The 21,074-nt window shown below is 53.3% G+C and overlaps 1 protein-coding gene across 3 annotated transcripts in view; it reads right to left on the bottom strand.

The window, feature by feature from the left end:
* Evl (Enah/Vasp-like) overlaps positions 1 to 21,074 on the bottom strand; it is a 120,726-nt gene that overhangs the window by 229 nt on the left and 99,423 nt on the right. For all 3 annotated transcript variants that reach the window (XM_032908406.1, XM_032908405.1, XM_032908407.1), the window contains exons 4-13: positions 14,156 to 14,219; positions 13,227 to 13,285; positions 11,992 to 12,221; positions 11,341 to 11,462; positions 7,073 to 7,133; positions 5,609 to 5,672; positions 4,064 to 4,130; positions 3,915 to 3,977; positions 1,179 to 1,245; positions 1 to 905 (exon numbers count right to left, since the gene is read on the bottom strand). The exon at positions 1 to 905 is cut by the window's left edge and continues 229 nt beyond it. In XM_032908406.1, the coding sequence (XP_032764297.1) occupies positions 609 to 905; positions 1,179 to 1,245; positions 3,915 to 3,977; positions 4,064 to 4,130; positions 5,609 to 5,672; positions 7,073 to 7,133; positions 11,341 to 11,462; positions 11,992 to 12,221; positions 13,227 to 13,285; positions 14,156 to 14,219 (1,094 nt within the window). In that variant the 3' untranslated portion in view covers positions 1 to 608. The remainder of the gene's footprint in view (positions 906 to 1,178; positions 1,246 to 3,914; positions 3,978 to 4,063; positions 4,131 to 5,608; positions 5,673 to 7,072; positions 7,134 to 11,340; positions 11,463 to 11,991; positions 12,222 to 13,226; positions 13,286 to 14,155; positions 14,220 to 21,074) is intronic.

The following is a 21,074-nucleotide window of genomic DNA, read 5'->3' as shown; positions in this document are numbered from 1 at the left end:
AGGATTGGAGCAGTGACAGGACAACAGTGACGTCTGTGCTCTTGCCTCCCTGAAGAGGGACAGTATTGGTCACCTTACCACTCTCTGTCTCTTCCCAAGCAGCTCTCTTGAAGATAGCCTGGCTATGCTGTTTCCTACCCTGCTATTTCCCCAAGTGACAAAAAGGGACACCCCACTCCGCCCCATGGCTGGCAGTGAGACAGCTGTTCTTCAGCTGTGACATTTCCTTCCCTACAGTCTTGAACGCTCTCCCAGACCTGTGCCCTGGTGGGACTGAACAGATAGGAACTGTGCTCTGTGGCCAAGGGTTGTAGCTGTTACAGTGACCAGCCTCCAGATTGTCCCAGCACCTCCGTGTACACCTTCCCTATGGGAGCCTCCCTGCCATGAGCTGCCCTGGCTTCACAGGCCTCTCCAGCTCAGTCGCTGCTGCTGGCCTGGGAGGCAGTGAGAGGTGAGGCAGCGATGGGGGCACAGGCACAGGCGCAGGCTGTGCTGCTCTGTTCCAGCCTAGGTCAGCCCTCAAAGGGTCAGATGTGATACTAGGTCAGAGCCTCGGTTTTAAGAGCCAGGGCTCTTCTGGGAAGGAGGGAGCACCAGTCTGCTCCCTACGCAGGGTCATGCAGGCTGTGAGGGAGCTCAGCACCCTCTAGAGGCAGCAGCGGCAGGAAGAGGATTAGACAGACAACAGATGTGAAGAGGAAAGGACAGGAACTAGGGTGTTTCTGCGCCCACCCTCTCCTGCACAAGGATGCCACAGAAGCCGCCCCGGGGAGATGTGGTCTTGGCAGGCTACACTGGGTGAGGGATGCGGGGCAGTGAGCTCCCCAGCTTAGGCCCCACTCACCGTCAATGATCTCCTCCTTCACCTTGTGGAGCTCTCGGACCACCTCCTCCAGGATCTCCTGCTGGGCAGAGCCTCACAGTGAAGGGACAGACACTAGCTCCAGGGGGACATGCTGCAGGGTCTTTCCCTCAGCCTGACCCTGCACAAACCCTGCCCTCACCACCCCTCAGTTCATGTTGGCTGCCCACTGGGAGGGGTCCCAGAAGCAGGCTGCAGGTTACCCAGACTCTCCCTTTTCCTCCTCTGGCTAGGTCCCTGCCTTTGTGGCAGTCAAGTATGGGACCCCCTGGCTAGAGCTAGCTCCAGCCTGCTGACTGCTCCTGGCTCTCACCTGTTTCATCCGGTCCAAATCTAAGGCATCCAGGCCCACATCATTCACACTCCCAGCAGGCTTCACCCTGGAAGAATAACGGGCAGGTGTGGGAAGGTGGGGGCCAGGGTGCATAGGCACCCATGCTGGGGCAGCCTGGGTCAGAGTTCTCTGCTTTGGGCTCAAGTGCCACCAGCTCCCCAGTCCTGCTGTATTTTACCTAGGGCTGCTGGGAAGATGTGGAAGTCCTGCCCTCAAAGGAATCTCCACGATGCCTTAACCGTGCTTCCCCAGGACTGGGGCCACACAGGGGCAGCTTCGGCGCGAAGGGCCTTAGGCAGAGTAAGTGCCTGAGGCGTCTGTGCCCCTGCCTCCCTAGCTGAACTCTGGTTGGTGAAACCCACCACACTCATGACATTGTAGTCAGCTCCATGCTGGGTACCACTTCGAGCTAGCGCCCCCTGAGTGGGAAGTGGCTCCCTACTTCTGTCCTTTCTGAAGCACCCAAACATGTGGCTTTGCTCCTTCTTGATTGCCTATACTCTGAACACATCTGGACTGACATCACTGATGTGAGCGTCAAGGCTTCGTGCACAGGCACTGTCCCAGACGCGTACTAGCCACAGTGTGAATCCAGCTCGAGCCTTCAGGACATGGTAGGGGGTGGTGCTGGAGGCAGATGCAGTCTGGACCCAGTTCTCTGCCCATGTGGAGAGAAGAACTATGGAAGCCTGTGGCTCCAGGAAAAGGAGCGTGGCTGGACGCCGGTAAGGGGGACTGGGATGTGATGGAATTCAAATGTCTGTTTATGGGGACAGCTTGGTGTGTAAGGGGTCATGTTAGGAGAGTGAGGGCCACTGATCTCCAAAGTTTGGGAGAAGAGGCTGAAACATGAAGTGAGCTACAGAGACGTCAGCCACGGTGCTGAACAGGTCTACCAGGAATTCTGGGTCAGGGTAGAGAAACACACCCAAGCTTCAGGTCCTTCCTGTGGGCTGCAGGCACCGTTTCATCAGTGACTGCTGGGAACCTGAGTCATCTGCCTTACGTCTCTAAGCCTCAGTTCTCCCACAACCACACAACAACCATCACGGACAGAAGCATGTGTGCTGTGAGCAGCTGGCTACTGTCCATCTTCATTAAAACTGGAGACCAGTGCTGGGACTAGATGCCCAGGGCGGGATGTTACCCAAGGAGGACTCTCCTTCTGAGGGGAAGGGGAGGGGCTATAGAGGGAGGAGGTTGTAAGAGTAGGACTGGGAAGAGAGGAGGGAGGGGGGCTGTGATCGGATATAAAGTGATTTTTAAAAAATTAGAAAGAAAGAAAGGAAGAAAGAAAGGAAGGCAGGAAGGAAGGAAGGAAGGAAGGAAGGAAGGAAGGAAGGAAGGAAGGAAGGAAGGAAGGAAGGAAGAAAGAACCACAACAAAAATATTGGAGACCAGATTTGGCCTGAAGCTGCAAAGAGATGTCATTCTCAAAGAGAGGCCTGGGCCCAGGAAGGACGCCTGACCACTGAGGCTGTGGAAACACACGCTGAGAACCCAGCGCAGGAGGGGCTGGCTCTCCTGGAAGACTATAGGCCTGCTCCAGCCTCGCCTGCCAGCCTTCCCCTTCTTCCTTCAGGCTGAGCCCTGTGTTCTGCAGCGAGTGTGTGTGGAGGATCGGCTTGCACTGCGTGCTCATGACCAGTCTCCCTGCCTCCAGCCACACTGCTCTTCGCTTGGTGCTTGTGCTCAAGGCAGCACCGTCCTCCTTCTCTCCAGGTTGATGGCTGCCCTCCTAAATCTCTGTGGCACAGTCTCTTGCTCAGAGGCGTGGCCAAGCCCTCTCTAAAGCCCGCACCCCAGACCCCGGTCCTCAGTGTGCCTTAGCGTGCCTAGCAATTGCAGCCGTCTCTGGCACGCAGCCTGGCTACCCAAGGGCACGCCTGTCAGGGCTGGGCCAGGGCTCTTGCTCACCACTTCACTTTATGCTGCAAGCCTGGCTTCTGCGGTCACCTGCTCTGTGACCAGAGCTCTTGCCCCCATGTGGGGTGGCCAGTAGAGAGATTTCCTGGTGTGGGCTGAGGGGCCTTCAAATGCAGGCATATTTAGTTTCAGTTATCATCTTTGTCTTTTGGGTCAGCTGAGTTCTCAATGGTCTGTCCTGCTGTCCTACTAGCATTGGTTTGAGATACAAGGATGGGGAGAAGTTGGCTTTCTGGCTGGGTGTGCTGCACGCAGAGAGAGGGACCCAAGGACGATCTGAAGGGGTAGGGTGCTGTGCTGAGGGGAGCAGCCGTCCCACTGCTGCCCCAGTTTTGCTTCTCTCTCTCTGACAGTCATGGCTCTGAAGCGCCTTGGCCTTCTTGTCTCAGGAGAGGAGGGAGCTGGCCTACACCCCTGTGATGGAGAGGAGGGAGCTGGCCTACACCCCTGTGATGGAGAGGAAGGAGCTGGCCTACACCCCTGTGATGGAGAGGAAGGAGCTGGCCTACACCCCTGTGATGGAGAGGAAGGAGCTGGCCTACACCCCTGTGATGGAGAGGAAGGAGCTGGCCTACACCCCTGTGATGGAGAGGAAGGAGCTGGCCTACACCCCTGTGAAGGCCTCTAGCTTTGCCTCTCCCCGGGTCTGGAAGAGCAGACCACCCTTCCCAGAGCAAGTTGTTAATACTAAGACACAAGACAGGGTTGGGGGGGGGTGTTAGTCATGGGCAAGGGGACAGAGGAGGCCCCAGAGCCTGGGCAACACATGGGCAGGAGGGTTGTCGGTACCTAGAGTGAGGCTGCGACTGAAGGGGGCTCTTAGCTTCGGGGCTCTTTGCCACAGACGGGGTTCTACGGCAATGGAATGAAACAGACATGTGAACCAGTACCAGAGCCTGTGCACAGACTCGTCTCTCGCCCTTCCCAGAACAGCTCACCTGGACAGCAACGAGGACACAGGTTTCTCCACCGAGTTGCTCCGTTCCCAGGGCTTTCGGCCAGCCTCTGCCAATTCATTTCATGAAGGGTCAGAGCTGAGAGGACAGTGTCACCCCACTCCTAATCCTCTCTGCAGGAGCCTATTCAGACTTTGGGAGCAGAACCACTGTGGAAGCTGCTCAGAGCAGAGCTGCAACCTGGCCCCAAGTCTCAGTCCCCCTTTTAGCAGGAACTCTGGGTAGCCTGCTGCCACCGTTTCCCACTCTTCCCTTGACAATGAGTCCTCTCCAAGAGAGGCTAAGGGAGCAGAGGCCCAGTGAGCGTGCAGGCCTGAGCCAACACTCTCCTGGTTTTGCCCTGGTACCTGCTCCTGTTGCCAGGCTCCCTGGCTCCCACTGAACCTCTGTCCACCAGGCCTTTCTCACTGAGTCTCACTCACTCCCAGAGCCTGAAGTAGCCTTCCCTTTCTAAGTCTAGGGCTACAGGCTGAGAGCACCTCATCTGGATGCTTGGGACCAGAGTTCATATGAAATCCATGGAGATGGTTTAGAATTTGGAGCAGTTTGCATTTTTGGACTGCGAATGCCCAACCTTTGTTGTACTAGATTACAATTCACGCTTCAGTTCACAGGAAATAGAGTAAACTGAGCAGAACACGGGTCAAGCAAAGGGGCATGGAGGCTGCCCTGCCCTAAGCTGAGCCTTGTCTGCAGAGCAACCGCAGGTCTGAGGCAGGTCACCTCAGGTCACCTCAGGTGCACGGGGCCTACAGAAACAAGATCTGGGCCACAGCCACACTCCAGGTGTGTGGCCTCAAGCAGAGTACTTGACCCTGGGCAGTCAAAAACTGCTAAGCATGGGAAACCCTTCCACTGCCAAGCAGGGAGTCCCTTAACCCACACAGTAGGGAAGTGAGGGCAGTGACCTGAGTGACAATCTGTAACACAGGGAGCAACACTCCAAGATTCCTAGAAGGCTGCCGAGAGCATCTGTCTATCTGGTGGGCGACCTTGCTTAGCCCCAGGCTTGGCACGAAGCTACACTGAGTGTGCTCTTGCTTGCAGCCAGCCCTCTGGGTCTTCTTCCCAGAGCTGTGTCTTTTAACACTGTCCGAGTCACTGTCCTAATGCACAGCTGACTGCAGCGACTGGGGCAAGGCCAGGGGTTCTGTTTCTGGTAGAGAAAGGTCAATTGGTGATCCAACTGTAGCATCAGTCTGGTTGGCATTACACAGGAAAAAAAAATGACATTAAATAGCTTCTTGGCCAGGGGTGTGGCTAAGTGGTAGCTTGCTAGACTAACATGTATGGAGGCTCCACTAAGTCTCCAGCCCCTACATGATGTCTCCACTGTGAATGGAATTGTTAGGGCTTTTCCCTTAGCTGGACCAGGGTCAAGGGCCCCTTGTCACACCTGCTCAGCTGTCTCTTGGGCTCCTTGGGGGAAGTGTGGAAGCTCTGATGCTCTTGTCCATAGAGTGAAGTGGCCAGATCAGCTGACTGCTTGCTCTAAACCTCAGGCTTGTAGGGCAGGTGCCCTCTTACCTGAGGAATTAGGTGGCTGGCTGGTGGCTCGGCTCCCTGGGGATGGGGAGGTGCTAGGATCTTCCTAGAGTGGAGAGAAGGTCCTGTCATTAGTCTGCTAGCAACAAGGCAGCGCAACCCTGCATGAGCTTGCTCTCCACAGCTCTCAAGGCACATGACTAGGTATGTCTACCACTAAAATCTTCACATCATAATAGGGGGTCGCCAGGCTGCGGACAGTGGGAAGAAGGGGCCCCAGGAAGGCAGCTTCTCTGCACCCCAGCACCCTGCCCAGGCCTGATTCATACAGAAGATCTGCCTTTTTTTTTTTTTAAAAAAAAGGTGGAAAATGAGGCCTGAAGAGGGTTTCCACAGGGCCTCAGCAGCGACACCCACTCATTAAGGTTCTGTGGCCTGAGGTGTTCTGAAGCCGGGCTAGAGAGTACTTGCTGGCACCTAAGAAAAGCCAGTGCTTAGACTCTGTGGAATCTGAGGCCCGACACACCCACGTAAGTGTCTGGTGGGACTGGACAGCATGTGTGGCTTACGTTCAAGGATGCAAGACACAGGCCAGCTGGGTGAGGAGCCCTTGACAGGTCTGCAAGGCAACCCTGTCTGCATGAAGGGCATTGTCAGAAGCAGAGAGCTATGGAGCCGGGGTGACTTTCCTAACCCGGGGTCTGAGAGAGAGGCTATCTGGTGAGCACAGAGCGCTGCACATGCCCAGGCCCAGTGACGCGGCATGAGTGCAGAATGAGAACAGACTGTAGGGAGGACTGGGCTTGGGGCACCCGACCCTCCTCACTGGTAAGCGTGTGAAGAAGACCAAGCAGACAGCATGCACTAGGCCCAGGCGGCCACAATTCTCTAGTTCTGCTAGTGAGGTGCAGCCTTCTAGTACAAGCCTACCTGAGGTTTTCACTCAGTAAATCCCCCCCCCATTTACATAAAGAAAACTGGTCATCATAAACAGAAGTTGGGGCTGAGGGCTCTGTGCTGACAGACCAATCTCCATATACTTGCCAGGGACAGAAGCCCGGGGTTCCAGAATCCTGCCATGGCTGAGAACCATAGCTCCCACCGGGCTTGACAGATACTCAAGTGGAGTGTTAGAATTGTAAGTAATTTGATGTAAAACCACTTTGACTTCTATCAGACTTCTGCAGATGCACCCGAATCCCTTTGATGTGGCCCTGGCATGCTGGAGTAAAATGGTCCCGAGTTCCCTGGGATTCTCTAAGCACTCCTGGTGGCTGTGACTTTCCTGCCTACCTCTGCTTTCCCTGCTGAGTGATGACTCCAAGGGTCTGGTCAAAAGAACGCTCAGGACAGATGCAAGCCTGCACCATGAGGGGATGGATCCCCGTCCCTCCCTCACGGCTATGTCCAAACCAGGTACCCAGCTTCCAGTGACCTCCCTGGGAGATTTGCTTACACTGGAGGCAGGTCTGAGGGTGTGGGCTGGCTGGGTAAAGTGGTGCCTACCGTTTGGTTCTCATCTTCCTTTCTGTCAGCGGGCTTGTCTGTCTGGGAGGCTGCCTTTCTCCTAGATGTTGGGGAGAAAAAATACAAAAGGTTTCACAGCGAACTATAACTCTGGGCTGCCTCCACTTACACTTGGCTCCCTGACAGATTGTGCAGCTTAGGAGGTCAGTGTATGTGAACTGGCCACTCGGCTAGGCACTCTTCTTTGCATGGGCCAAGGCTACTGGGGAAGACTTTCTGTACTCACCCATGACCTAGACTCAAAACTGGTCTGGGCAGGAAGTTTTGAGTTGGGTGTTTTTTTGTTCTCTGAGCTGGTGGGGGCCATAGCTTCTGAGCAGCATGAAGTGTTTAGGTCCCCCAGGGGACAGGTTACTCAAGGCCTGTACACAGACTGGTATCCTGGACCACAGTGTGTGTCTTTTGAGTCAGAGCTGTGGGAAGCTTCTGCTGCAGCTGCTGGCTAAGGAACCTCATGTCACAGCGGAGAGGATTTTCTCTGTTTCTTCTGTATGGACCTCAGTTAAGCCTGTCACACCCTTTTCAGTCTAGAACAACACTAAGGCGCTAAAAGCACCCGGGAGAGCAGCAGGGCTATTCTATTCTCAACTCATGCATTTTCCTCATATGCTCGACAACTTTACAGGACTCTAACTTTTCTAGTGCTTCCTGGTCTCAAGGCTTCCTCTCAGGTGTAGACACGGGCCTCTCACACTTCCCCACAAATGTGTTCAGTGGATTTTCCATTCTGAGGCTTCTCATAGCCTGAGGTGAGCGACCTGCCAGGAGTGCTATGAGCCTGGTGCATGCTGAGGAGTTCTCTGGCTGCCATGGGCAGGCCTCACACTGGCTGACTCAGGACAGGAGGTCGAGGGACTGTGGGCGTCATGAAAGGGAACAGCAATGCAGCTCGAGAACTCATGGACTGTGGCCCGCTGGTTAGCATACCACCATGACCGTGCCCGCACCTTGGCGAGGCTGTGACGGAGCATCTCTCCGCGTGTTGCCGTCAGTCAACACCTCCCTCAGAATCCATGAGTTGTGAAAGTTCTACGGGGGCGCCCAGTCCCTCACTGGGCAGTATCTCTGGCACTCACAATAGTGATTGATCTCTTTCAAGCATTGCTGCTGGAGCAGATTAATGATTCAACCTCCATCCACCCTTAGAAAAAATGTAGATATAGATTGTTAGTGGCCTTGGGAACAATGTGAAGTTCAGAAAGGAGCACTATTAATAGTTGAGTTAGGGACTAGGAAACAACAGCAGTCTGACGGGTACTGGCTGCGTCCCTCTTCCTTCCTAAAGCGGGGCTGGTGAGCACGGTCTGACTGATTTCTGGTACCCATTTCTGCCCTGAGCTTCCTGGTATGACTTAAGAAAAAAACCGTTCATAAGCAGATGCACCCTGAGGATTTAAAGTAAAAATGACTGTTTTTTATATAAAAGTTTAGACTTAAGATTCTCTTAAGATTTTGTATGATTACTTTTTAAGATAAATAATAATTCTTTCTTTGTAATTGTAAATTGCAGCCTGACAGAGAAACTGGCTCAGTAAATTATTTTGCTTGCTTATATTTTATTAACCTATAAAAATTGCTTAGTTATGAATTTATGTGGGTTCTGGAGAATAATTTGTTGTTTTTTTAACCTGTTTAACATGTACTAAGTAATGTTTATTCATATGAGGGTATTAGGGTATATGTTTTTCTACATATATTCTCATTGTAATTCATCACTTGATGAAAAATAGGATGTAATCACATTGTGATTTTGTACCCCTTGAAAGATTTTGTTGGAGTATAAGTTGTGAAAGAAAAAATAGTAGTTGGAGCTTTGTGTGTATGTGTGTGTGTGTGTGTGTGTGTGTGTGTTTCTTCCTTTCCTTTTCTCATCAGCCCCAAAGAGTTTCTCACTGGCCCCAGTGAATCAAGCTTTGCTCCCTCAGAGAAAAGTCTGCTAAGTGATCGATCACTGACTCTGCACCTTGCCTCAGTTTCCCCTGACCCATCGAAGCTGGCCTTTGACAAGTTATTCCTCCCACAGACCCTGAGCAGTAAATCTCATTAACTCTATCTCTCAATTTTTCCCCACTCTGAGCTATCTTAATTGTCACCCACTTCATGACAGCCACCTTCACCTCTTCCTGGACGACAAAGGTCTCTTCACTGGTCTGCCCAGTTGCTTTACCCCAGGATGTCCACTGATGCCCAGAAGTCATGTTTCATCTTTTTTTTTTTTTTTTTTTTTTTTTCTTTTTTTTTGGAGCTGGGGACCCGACCCAGGGCCTTTGCGCTTCCTAGGCAAGGGCTCTACCACTGAGCTAAATCCCCAACCCCATGTTTCATCTCTTAAAATCAGAGGGATGCCTGTGTGGAGAGTACCTTAGTGGCATCCATTTGCCTACCACGTGAGAGGGCATGAGTTCCACCACAATACTGTAAAATCTGATAGACACCACGATGGACCAAGCGCTCCAGTCTACACTGGTAAGATTAGAGGCAAACAAACACCTGTGACAGGCTGGCCGCATAGCAGCCCCCAGGAAGTGCTCACTCCCGTAACTTCCCCTCTGCAGGTAGACTTGTGCAGGAAGAGAAGCAGGAGGCAAAGCTGCAAGACTGCTAATCTCAGTGAAGTAGATTTCAAGGACTTGCCTGGCTGGTCCTTGCAGACTAGGCAAAGCACGCTTGCTTTTGTAGTGCCTGGACCCCACCTCCCACCACCCAGCACCTGGCGTCTGCTTGGCTCCTGGCACTCTTACCTTTTCCTGTCTCTAGAGAGGAAGAATATTCCCTCTCATTTGGGCTGCATCACCTAAACCAAGTTGGTAAGCTCTTAGGTTCAGGGAAGGTGCAAACATTTTCTTTTCTAAACTGTTTTCTTCTGTTACCTGAAGCCCTGCTCAGGGTTCTGAGAGTTCTGAGACGCAGCTGGGCAGTGAGGCACCCTTCAGCCTTCTCTCCAGCCGAGTCTTAGCCTGCGCAGATGCTTGACCACTGCCTGGCACATTGCTACCCTCAGCCCGGAGAAGTGCACTTCTTTAAGCTGAGGAGAGGTAGAGCCCCTTCTGTGAGGCCCATCTCTCCCTCCTGCAGGCAGGCCTTGACACACTGTTTTGTGAAGGCTGCTTACAGTCTGCCTCTGCCTTGACAACTTCTGTCTGCCTAGACTGTCTAGGAGGCCCGGGGAGGCTGACACTGCCTACAGAGACCCCACTGTCCGCTGGCACTAGTCGTTGACGCAGCAGCTGGTGCATGTGTGAAGGGGGCCAGGTTCTGGCCATCATGAAGTAATAGCCAGCTGCCTGCACTTCTGAACTGCTTCATGCTCACAGAGCCTTCCTCTTGGATTCAGTGAGATACTTTAGGACCACAGTGTGGAACGCCTAGGCATATGGTTCTCACTGAGGCCCATCAGCCTCGAAGGTAGAAGGACTGAGAAAGCAAGTGGCAGGGCTCACACAGCCAAGACATCTCAGGACAGGACGACCTACGTCATCATGGGGAGAGCCTTTGGTCAGTGAGGGCAGAGTGAGGGGTGCTCTGCTGGATGTGAGAAGGGTGCCGGGCCTGCCCACCCCACCGGAAACTCCTACTTGTGGCACTGCTAGAGCAGCAGAGAGAGAGGCCTCTGCTGTGGCCTTATCTGTTGTTGGGTGCAGACTGCTGGGATACCAGGCCTGCTCCTGTGCTTTCTGGGTCTCCAGGCCAGCCACAGCCTTAGAACCAAGTCAGCATTCCTGGTGCCTGCCCACATTTAAGAGTGACAGGGTGGGGCTGGAGAGATGGCTCAGTGGTTAAGAGCATGGGCTGCCCTTCCAAAGGTCCTGAGTTCAATTCCCAGCAACCACATGGTCCCTCACAACCATCTGTAATGGAATCTGGTACCCTCTTCTGGCCTGTGGGAATACATATAGGCAGAACAATGTATATATAATAAATTTAAAATATTTTTAATGCATTAAAAAAAGTGACAGGGTAATGTCCTGTACAGGCTAGAACGACCCCTGACGGAGTGAAGAGAAAATAGGCCCAGAGCCAACCCTGACACACAGAAACCTATCTTCTCCTATTTCTCTGGGTGCAATTCATAGTACCATTCCCTTCATGGTGATGGACACCTGCCTCCATGTTCTCTAGCGAGCTCTCTAAAACTCTGGGAGTGAGCTACATTGCTTGTCCCTCAAGTGCAGGGGTGCTGTTCTAGGCCCCTGACTGTGTCTTAGCAATGACCTTCAGTGGAGGCCTCTAGGAGGCATTGCACCCACCTCTTAGCCAGCAGCTTGTTCATTTCTTCCATGAGGCCTCCTCCTCCTCCCCCACTGCTTGCCCGGTTGGCATCGGACTTTGAAGTCCCGCTAGGACTGGAGCCTCCAGATGCATCTTCTGGCTGAGAGTAAGGAAGACGTGTGTCATGTGCTGACCCAGTGGTGGGAGCAGCAGCCCCAGGGGAATGGAGAAAGATCTTAGGAGTGAGGCTGCTAGTCTAACAGTGTCAAGTCCATAGAAAACCAGAGATCTACGGAGGCTCAGGGACAGGCAAGGTAGGCCCACAGGCATGAGTCCTTGCCAAAGTTAGTCACAAGGGAGGAGGGAAGCACACTTCGAGGCAGAGATAGGCATCAGAGCACGTTTATGACCAGGCTTACACTATTTGCAGCTCTTTCTAGAAGCATATGCCCCAGGGGTGGGAAGCAATGTCATGGGAAAAGCAAAGGCAGATTTAGAACTTATTAACTAAGGCAGCTTGTAGCTGATAAAGTGCTGGCCCTGTTTAACGGGCAGCGAGCTGGCTAGCTGGGCCTGGGGAATAGTGTTTTGCTCAGCGTCTCACTGATGAATAGGTGAGGGCAGGGTGAGAGGTGCTTTGCTGAAGTGTGAAGGGTGGCTGGCCTGCCCACCCTGCCAGGAACTCTTACCCTCTGCACCCTCCTTAGCTTGGCTCCTGCCAGAGCAGCAGCCAGTCCTGATGCAGAGCTCTCATCGTGGTTGGTCCCCTGGGCTCCTCCAGCAGGCAGCGGGGGCGGGGGCGGGGGAGTAGACCCTGTGGGTGGAGGTGGAACTGGAGGTGGAGGTGGAGGTGGGGGTCCACTACAGGAGAGGGTGGCGCTGGCTGCCGACGACGGATGCCCAGGGGGGAGAATGGGCCCTGAAAGGAAAGGGGAGGAGTCAGTGTCCAACACCTAGGGGTGCCCGGCTACGGTTTTCATTGCAGGTCCTTCAGAGAACTGGAGGGCAGCTTGCTCGTCAGGAGGAGGTGCACAGGAGCTGGCCTCTCAGGAAGGCCCTGCAGAAGCCAGTCCACGACAGTCCCTCCGATTCCCATCTGCCAGCAGCGGGTGCCCGTTAGGCTGGCACACAATGGCTCATCGCCCTTGTGCACAGCAGCGTTCCTCTTGCTCCGCTCATGCTTTTCCAGTGTGCGTGGGCTCCTGGCAGTGCCTTCTTCCTTTTTACGTACACAGCTCCATCTTAGGAGTGACTGAAGGTGGTCTCAAGGTGTAACTGGGACTAGTACTTGGTCCCTGGGGTCTCTAAGAGGTAAGGAACTGTGGGTCCAGATGACCAGGACTTTGGGTCAAGGAACCACTGAGGGCTGGCCTCCACCTTGCACCTAGTCAGCACTGTGCACGAGGAAAACACCTCGGGGTGCTTCTAGTGTAGCAGACAGCCAACAAATCACAGCGGTGGACGCAGACTCGTGCTGCACGGCAAGCCCTATAGAGTAGGTGTACAGGAAGACTGCCCTACAGAGGGAACCAGACAGGAGAGGAGGTGTCAAGAGAGGTGCGGGAAGCAGTGGTGAGCCAGGAGAACGGGACGTGTGGAAGGAAGAGAAAGGAGAAGCTAGTGTCCTAGTGGCAGTGGGACGGGAAGACGCAGGGTAGGCTGCGCTTCAGAGCTGTGTCCCAGGGTGATGGGACACGATGTTAGGACCAGGCTTGCTCAAGACAGCTTAGGGTCCGGGCAGGGAGAGGAAATGCTGCAGCAGGTGAGAGGGTGGTACACTCCCCAGGCAGGGTGTTTGCAAAGTAGGTAAGGCTGTTGCCATGAGCAACATCGACCTTGAGAATGCACTGAACCAGGGTTCTATGTGAGTCAGGGCCACGTGGGGCAGTGTGGACGGCAGCTGGAGGGGGAGAGCCTCACCTACCTGTGGCCGAGATTCTTCTCTCCAGAGACTCCTGGCGGTGCTGCTGCTCCATTACTTGTCTGAAAGGAAACCACAGCAGACACCTTGAGCTCTCTGTGTTCTAGCTCCCATGTTTGAAAGCTGATTCTGTGCTACTGCTGAGAGCCACAACACTGGGCTCTGTGTGTGAAGGAAAAGGAGTACCCTGAAGTGCTGTCATAGGCACCATCCACTCTTCTCTTCTCTTCTCTTTTCTTTTCTTTTCTTGAAATGGTCTCTCATTGATCTGCCAATGAACACCAGGCTTTGCCTGTTTGCCTGTGCCTCCTAAAGTCTGGTATTCAAGTGAGTGGTGCCACATCTAACTTTTTCTTTAAGAAAAAAAAAAAAAAAGAAAAAAAGAAAGAGAGAGAGAGAGTGCTGACGCTCTAACCTAGGTCCTTGCAAGCACGTCTGTCACCAGCTCATCTGCCGCCGAGCACCCCTGGGCTGCCTCCTACAGAGGGGGAACAGATGGGAGAGACCTGGCCAGCGGGCACACCCGAGCAGGAAGCATCGCAGAGAAACGTGACTCACGCAGTGGACTGAGTCGGCTAATAGGCCTATCTGGCTGTTTGGAGCCACTGTGGTGGCTTCAATAGATGTGGCCTCAGGAGACACTGAAAGACATACCTCATTCTAGCCCCCATCTGAGGGCCGTCTAGCACTGCGGGGTTGGTCGGCACATTTCGGACGGGGCTTAGGGAAGTGCGGGTCTGTGGGCCATGGACCTGTCTCCGTGGTCTGCAGTGGCATGTGCAGGTGTCCTCTGTTGCCCCTGATGTCAGTGGATACCTGAACGTGCTGGCCTCAGCTCTGTGTGTCTAGCTCCCTCTGTCTAGGCTAGCTGAAGGGTGCTTCTGGCTCTACTGGAAAGCTTTCAGGCAGGCATCTGTGGGGTACAGGGTTACCTTCTCTGGATGTCCATCTCCTCAGGAGAGGGGCCATTCTGCACCTGACGCTGTGTGGAGGGGCCTGTACGGAAGAGACGCAGAGTGGAAAGGTCAGTAGTGGGAAGGAAGGTCCCAATAAAGAGCTGTCATGGCGCACTCTCCACTCCTCCTGACATCAGAGGAGACGCCCTGGCCTTCCTTTAAAGTGGGCTCTCACCCCTGTGCAACACCTACATATCTTGATCTCTATTCACCCTTTCCCTCATCATTTCCTGTGGCTCCTTCCTCTGAAGCATAGTGTAATCCAAATTCTGTTGACGCTCTCTACTTTTCCTTAACAGCACTTGCCACTCTCCTCAACCCCACGACCAGTGTGTCAGAATCCTGAGCTCTGCCGGGCTCTTTGCGAGAAGAACTAATGCCTACAGCTGGTGGAGCCTAGGAACTGCACACGTGTGGGGTGGGCCCTCCTCGACCTGCTGCTCACACTGGGAGTCTAGAGCTGTGGGTGAGGCCTGTGAAGTCCTGCACGGCTCCCTCTGTTCCGGGCCCCGTATCCACCCTGGGTGGAGCCACTGCTGAACCTCCTGTTCACAGGGGCCGGGGCTGGGACCCACGTCAGCATGCTCTGTGCCACACTTAAAGAGAAATGCAGGCTGCGGCACCAACCTGAGAAAGAGCTGACTGTTCCCCGAGGGCCAGTGCGCATGGTCCCTTCAAGTGTCCAGTCGGTGGCTTGTGGGGTGAAGTGAGCCTACACCTTCAGACAGCAGGCAGTCCCTTGAGCCCTACTTCCCAGAAGCCCAGGGTCTTAGTGGCCTTCCTCTTCTCGTGTGCAGAAAACGTTATTTCCTACGGGAGTCTGATCAGAGCAGTTCCCAGACAACTTTTCTTCATCTGCGTTCCAATTGTAACTCTCACACAGCTAGGAGTGCCCATGAGGACTTGGGACCACTAAAGAAGCCAGGCCCAGGAAGTTAGGTGGCTTGCTCAGAGGTCGTGCAAGCAGAGCGAGGCAGAGCACTGCCAAATGTCACATTCTCAAGTTCAGTCTCGGCATGATGTCAGACTGGCTGGGAGAATGAGATGGTGACTCACGCCACCTGAAGCCACTCACAAGCTGCCCTGTCCCTGGATGGAGCATCCAGGTGCAGACCTGTGTCTGCGCAGTAGACAGGAATTGCTTGACTTCTCCTCACTGACTCTGGAGAAGGCAGGTTTCACAATGCCTCAGCCCTCCATTCTGGGACTCTGCTGCTAGCCTGGCCAAGGCTGTGGGGGTTTAAATGAGAAATGTCGTCCATGCTCTGGCTATATGAACACCTAGTCACCAGTCAGAGGTGCTGGTTGGAGGTTTAGGAGGTGTGACCTGTGGGAGGGAGTATGTCATGGGGGTGGGCTTTGGGAGGTCACAGCCTTGTGCTGCTTCCAGTTTGCGCACTGCTCCTGCTGCCACTTCTCCCCACTATGATGGACAGACTCTATGCCTTTGACTGTGAGCTTATGGTGTTTCCTTACAGCAGCACACAGGTAACTATATCATAGGCCTTAGGTTCAAGCTTGAACAACTGAACTCACCCCTGGTCTAGACTGTCTTTCCTCCTTCTGGAGCCTGAGTGCCTATTCTGGCAACCTTGTGTTGCTCCTTGTCTAAGGCTTGGCCCCATCCTATGACTAAGACCCTGGATGCCTGGCCCACACTGGCTTGGCCACCGCAAAGTCTGCTCAGCCACTGGCCTGGCTTGGTTACTATGGTTGTTTCTTCTCCTGTTAAGGCAGACTCTGACGGTAGCTATGCTCACAGTGTTCCGGTGTTATACACTTGGACTTCTCAGTCTGTATGCTGACCTAGACTCCCAACACCCTCAGCTAACCTGCTACTACAGAAAGCTGGGGAAGGCCATGAGGAGTCACAGTCCCTTCCAAGCCTTGAGCTCTGTCCTGAACAGGAAAAGATGCCCTGTATGCGTGAGTCCCTCTTTCCTATCCATTGTCCAGCCGTGCCATGGCGGATTTGGACAGGAGGCCTGGGGAAGGGGCTTATTCTTCCATAATGGTTCTGGTCCCCTGTGAAGCCCTGGACAACAGCTCACTAACTGGGACCTCTCCAGCAAGGCAGATTTCTCAAGTGGAGTAGATATCGGTGGGAAAGTTGTGGCTGCGACTGATGAGACACTCACCTGTCCTATGCTGAGCTACCACAGACAACTTCCCTTGTAGCTGTAACCACAGGGCAAGATGGTGGGCTCATGTTATCACCTCTTACCTGCTGGGCTGAGCTGTGACCTTGCAGGATCCCTGACCCCCTGACCTACCAGCTATGACTCAGTACTTAACTACAACTTAGTATTTATTTTATTTTGTTTGTTTGGTTGGTTTTTCAAGACAGGGTTTCTCTGTTCAACAGCCCTGGCTGTCCTGGAATTCACTCTGTAGACCAGGTTGGCCTCGAACTCATAGAGATCTGCTTGCCTCTGACTCCCAAGTATTGGGACCAAAAGCATGCGCCGCCATGCCTGGCCTTAAGAGTATTTTAAAAAGATTCATTTTATCTTTAATCTATGTGCATGTATCTCTTTATCTGTTGCATGAGGATGGGTGTTGATGAAGGCCAGAGAGGGCACTGGAGCCCGTGGGCTGGAATCCAGGGTGGCTGTACGGATGGGGTATGGTTCAGTAGGTGAGGCACTCGCTGCACAGGCGTGAAGACTTGATCTCCAGCACCACGGGAAGTGACCACACACCTGTGACTCCGGTGCCTGTAGGTCCAGTCCCCGCAGTGGGCCTTACCCTGGCAGCAAGCCAGGCAAGAGACAGAAGAGAAGAGACAGGACTACCTTCTGATGGCCCTCCTCCCAGAACACAAAGAGCTGCTAGGATAGAGGCTGAGCCATGGTGAAACCAGATCCAAACTTATCTGCTGCAAGCTGTGATGGTTCTTGGGGAGGACTGAGTTCCTGATGTTGGGAAGGTCTGCTTTCTCGCTTCAATTCCAAGTGCCACTACTCACTCACGCTTTGCAAATATCTGGCAAATCAGAGGATGTCCTTTATCCCTGAAGGTCACAAGGTGAGGATCATGACAGGAAATAAGGGCTGGAGAGATGGCTCAGCAGTTAAGAGCACTGACTGCTCTTCCAGAGGTCCTGAGTTCAATTCCCAGCAACCACATGGTGACTCACGACCATCTGTAATGGGATCTGATGCCCTCTTCTGGTGTGTCTGAAGACAGCTACAGTGTACTCATATATAATAAATAAATAAATTTTTTAAAAATAAAAAAAATAAAGATTATTTCCTGTTGTTCTTTTTTTTTTTAAACAAGAAGAGAGTGAAAGGGGCCAGTCTCCAACCATGGGACCACAGGAAGTAGAAAGACAAGAGGAGAGAGGAAGCTGGCTGGAGAGAATGGAGCAGAGTATAGATGGAACACAGGGGTTGGGGGGCATGGGGGTGGGAAGAGACGACAAGAGACTGAATCCCCGAGAGTGAGCTCAGCACCGGGTAGGGCAGAAGCACACCAGGAACCCATTAGAGGTGACAGGTAGGTAAGAGCACCCTCCCCTACCCTTTACAGCTTCTTCCAGACTGAGTACGCTTGCTGGTGGTGCATGCTTTTAGTCCCATGTACTAGATCCTATCCTTCTCTTCATGGCTGAAAACTGTCTGGTCAGAGCTGTGCCTAGAAGTCTGATGGGATTAGAAGGCGTGTTGTGTAGGGCCAAGCTCTGCTCACTCCCCTCCTCCCAGTAGTCCTCAGTCTCACCTTCCAGCTCCGTTCCATCCCTGGCAGTACTCTTATAGGACAGAAGTCTCCTCCAGGGTGATTCTGTCCATTGTATTTAGTTTTGACATTTTGAGACAAGGTCTCACTATGCAGCTCAGGCTGGTCTTGAATTCTCAGCATCCTGAGTCTTTGCTAGATTTATCTTGGCTGGGTTTGTCTCTAGGTAATTGAGCAGGGACTTCCTTCCTTCTTTGTGCCTCAACTTCCTATACCCGTGAAAGATGGAAACAAGGACTATTTATCTCCAGCCCTCCCACCCTGCTTTTGGTTCTGGGGATTAAGTCTGGGGCAAGGGCTCCGCCATTGAGCAACAGATCTAGTGCGGCCTCCAGGTAGCTACAATTCAAGGACAAACAAGAAAACAAACCAGATCATCAGCAGTGGGCATCTTAGGCTTCTCCTTGTTTTGAATTTCCAAATTATGCACGAGTAGCACTCACCATCTTTGGGGCAGGTAACGAGGTGGGTGGCTACAAGACTCTCCAGTCCCTGCCTGGGCGTCTTGTGTAGCTTTACATTCTGAGGTGGGCAGATGAGACAAGGCTGACGCCTGCTCCTAAGGAGGGCTCTGCCCCTCCCTACCCACCAATGGCACTCTGGGCAGCAGCCCCAGCTCCTCTGGGACAGAGCCCAGGCTAAGTTTCCAGCTCTCCTGTTAGGAAAGGTATCTCCTGGGCGTCTGAAAAGACGGAACCTGAGATCCCAGGAGTGCCAGGGACAAAGGACCCACGCCGCTCATTGAGGCCTGATGTAATTTCTGGCCAGCGAGCGACAGCTGCCTGCTCTGAGCTGGGCAGCGGCCCAAGTGCTCTTGAGTCTCCCTGGCTACCATCTTTCTAGCTGCCTGTTTTTCCTCTTCCCCTTTGGCTAGAGACTAGGCCCTTTGGTGTGCACGGGTGTCCTTCCTGCTGCTACACAGACACATGTCTATGTAAGAAGGGAGTCTGTGACCCTGGGTGGTCTGGCCACTAGAGAGTTACCTGGTCCAAGCCTCATAGGAATGGGTAGGAGGACTGGAGCCAGCTCCTAGGACAATGTCCCTCAGCCCAGGACTCTCACCCTTCTAGCATACTCATACTATCCTCCATCCTGGCTACAGACACCTCCACACCCACACTGATAAAGCAAAGGCGGCTCCTGTGTCCAGCTCACCAATGCACAGAGGCACGACTGTCCCCACCTCCACATCTTTGTTTTCTGAGACAGGGTCTCACTGGCCTGGAACTTGCTGTGTAGATCTGGTCTGCTAGAAGCTGGTCTGTAACTCAGAGATCTGCCTAGTCTCTGGCACAGCGATTTGGGCTCATGATGGCTAATGGCCACTGGCTGTTCTGCTACCCCTGGCCCCCCAACAACATTCCCTTATCCTTGAGCCCTGGCACTGGGCTGGGCAAGTAGAACTCAGCAACTAGACCACAGGTATTGTCTGGCCCAAGAGCATAGACTGTGACAGCCCTGTTGCATGGAGAATCTCTCTTACAGACAGGGAGCCTGCTTCCAAGAAGGGAGAAGCCCAGGCCACACAGGAAAGAGCTGACCAGCCTATGCTGTTGAGCTTCAGAAATAACATGCAGGGGAGAGGACCTCTTCGATTGTGACAGATGGCAGCTAGAGACCTGGTACCACTGAGCACTCCTCTCTGGTCCCCCTACCCTCTCCTTACATGGAGGGATCCTGAGACCCAGGGATAGGGCAGCAGTTTGCCCAAGGTTACGTCCACATCAGAGCCAACACACACTAGAATTCAGCCTCCAGTTCTCAGGTCAGAGAACTGTAAGATTAATATAAATGATTTCTTTTATTCCCACTAGATTCTACACCCCACCCATGGACTTGGCTTGCTCAGGAGATCTCCTTGGGTAAGCAGTTTTTCTAATAACACCCCCCTTTCCTAAAAACTCATTAAAGAACACAAAATTAATCTTAAAATGAACTTCAAACAGAATTAGAGTAACTATCTACTACATCTTTATGGTTTACAAAGCATTTTCATATTACTTTGGGGAGTAAATGTGCTCAATCCTCCAATAGGATATATTAGTTTTCCTAGGGGAACTTAGACTCAACTTGGGAAGGGAGGACATCTTGCATGGAGTGATCAGGCCTCCGCTGGGCCATGTAGCTAGAGCAGGAGTCCAGGCCTCCCAATGCCAGTTTATCCTGCCAATTCTGCAAGGACCTCAGACCCAGGGAGAGGAGATGCTCTCCCCAGGATGCAGCACTCAGCCCCCCTACCCCAGCCCCAGCAGTTGGGAGAGAGGAATCCCAGAAGGAGCAGGAAGGAAGGGGAGAGCTCCATCACCTACAGGTCACTCTGCAAAGCACGGTGCAGTCACAGTGGCAGAAGCAGAAGCAGTGAAAGGTCCACTCCCTGCTGACCATTACCGGCAGAGCTTCTCCGCACAGTCTGCAAGGTGCCTTGCGCATCCTGGCCACTTACCTCCTCTTCCTCAGCCGCCTGGCTGGTGCAGTGGTAACTGATATGCTGTCCTGTGGGCAAGTGGGCTTCACTTTGTCAATCTTTAATGAGGCTTCCCAGCTAACCTATCAGAACCCTCCTGGCTACCTGATTCCAGCATGCTTCATGGGCCCCGAGGGACTGTGCAGACCCCCTGCAGCAGCAGGGCTACCAGGTGTTTATCTGAAGGGACCTCCCAGCCTAGCTCTCTTCTTACTCTGACAGAAGCAGGGTGAGTGCAGGAAGAGGGGACAGGGGAGTGGGCAGATGAATTCCTGGGCACTGGGCCCTGTTGCCACAGCCTCTTCCCCAGCTCTCCTTAGAACTCTGGGTGCCCTGTCACCACTACATGTGCCTTTCCCCCTCACTTGCTCCTATCACTAAATGCTTCCCTAGCCTTACCAGCTCCAAGGCGTGTGCAGGACTGACGGCTCAGCCTGCCAGCAAGCATTCCTCTCACACTGCACTGCCACCCTGCTGTCCTGGGTGGCAGGCTGCCCCTGCCCCTGCTCCTGCTGTGTCTGGGTCACCAGGCCTGGCTTTGCAGTTGCTGCAGTTGTCTCTTCAGGGTGGGACATGAGCGCTGCCTTCCAGAGCAGAGCCGGCTGTGCTGGCTACAGAACACTTTGCCAGCAACCATGGCCATGAAGCAGGAAAACCAGCGTCAGACAGGTCCGTGGAAACAGTGACAGG

This window comes from Rattus rattus, chromosome 7, assembly GCF_011064425.1.
Source record: "Rattus rattus isolate New Zealand chromosome 7, Rrattus_CSIRO_v1, whole genome shotgun sequence".
NCBI classification, from domain to species: domain Eukaryota; kingdom Metazoa; phylum Chordata; class Mammalia; order Rodentia; family Muridae; genus Rattus; species Rattus rattus.
This window is presented reverse-complemented; position numbering and strand designations above follow the sequence as displayed.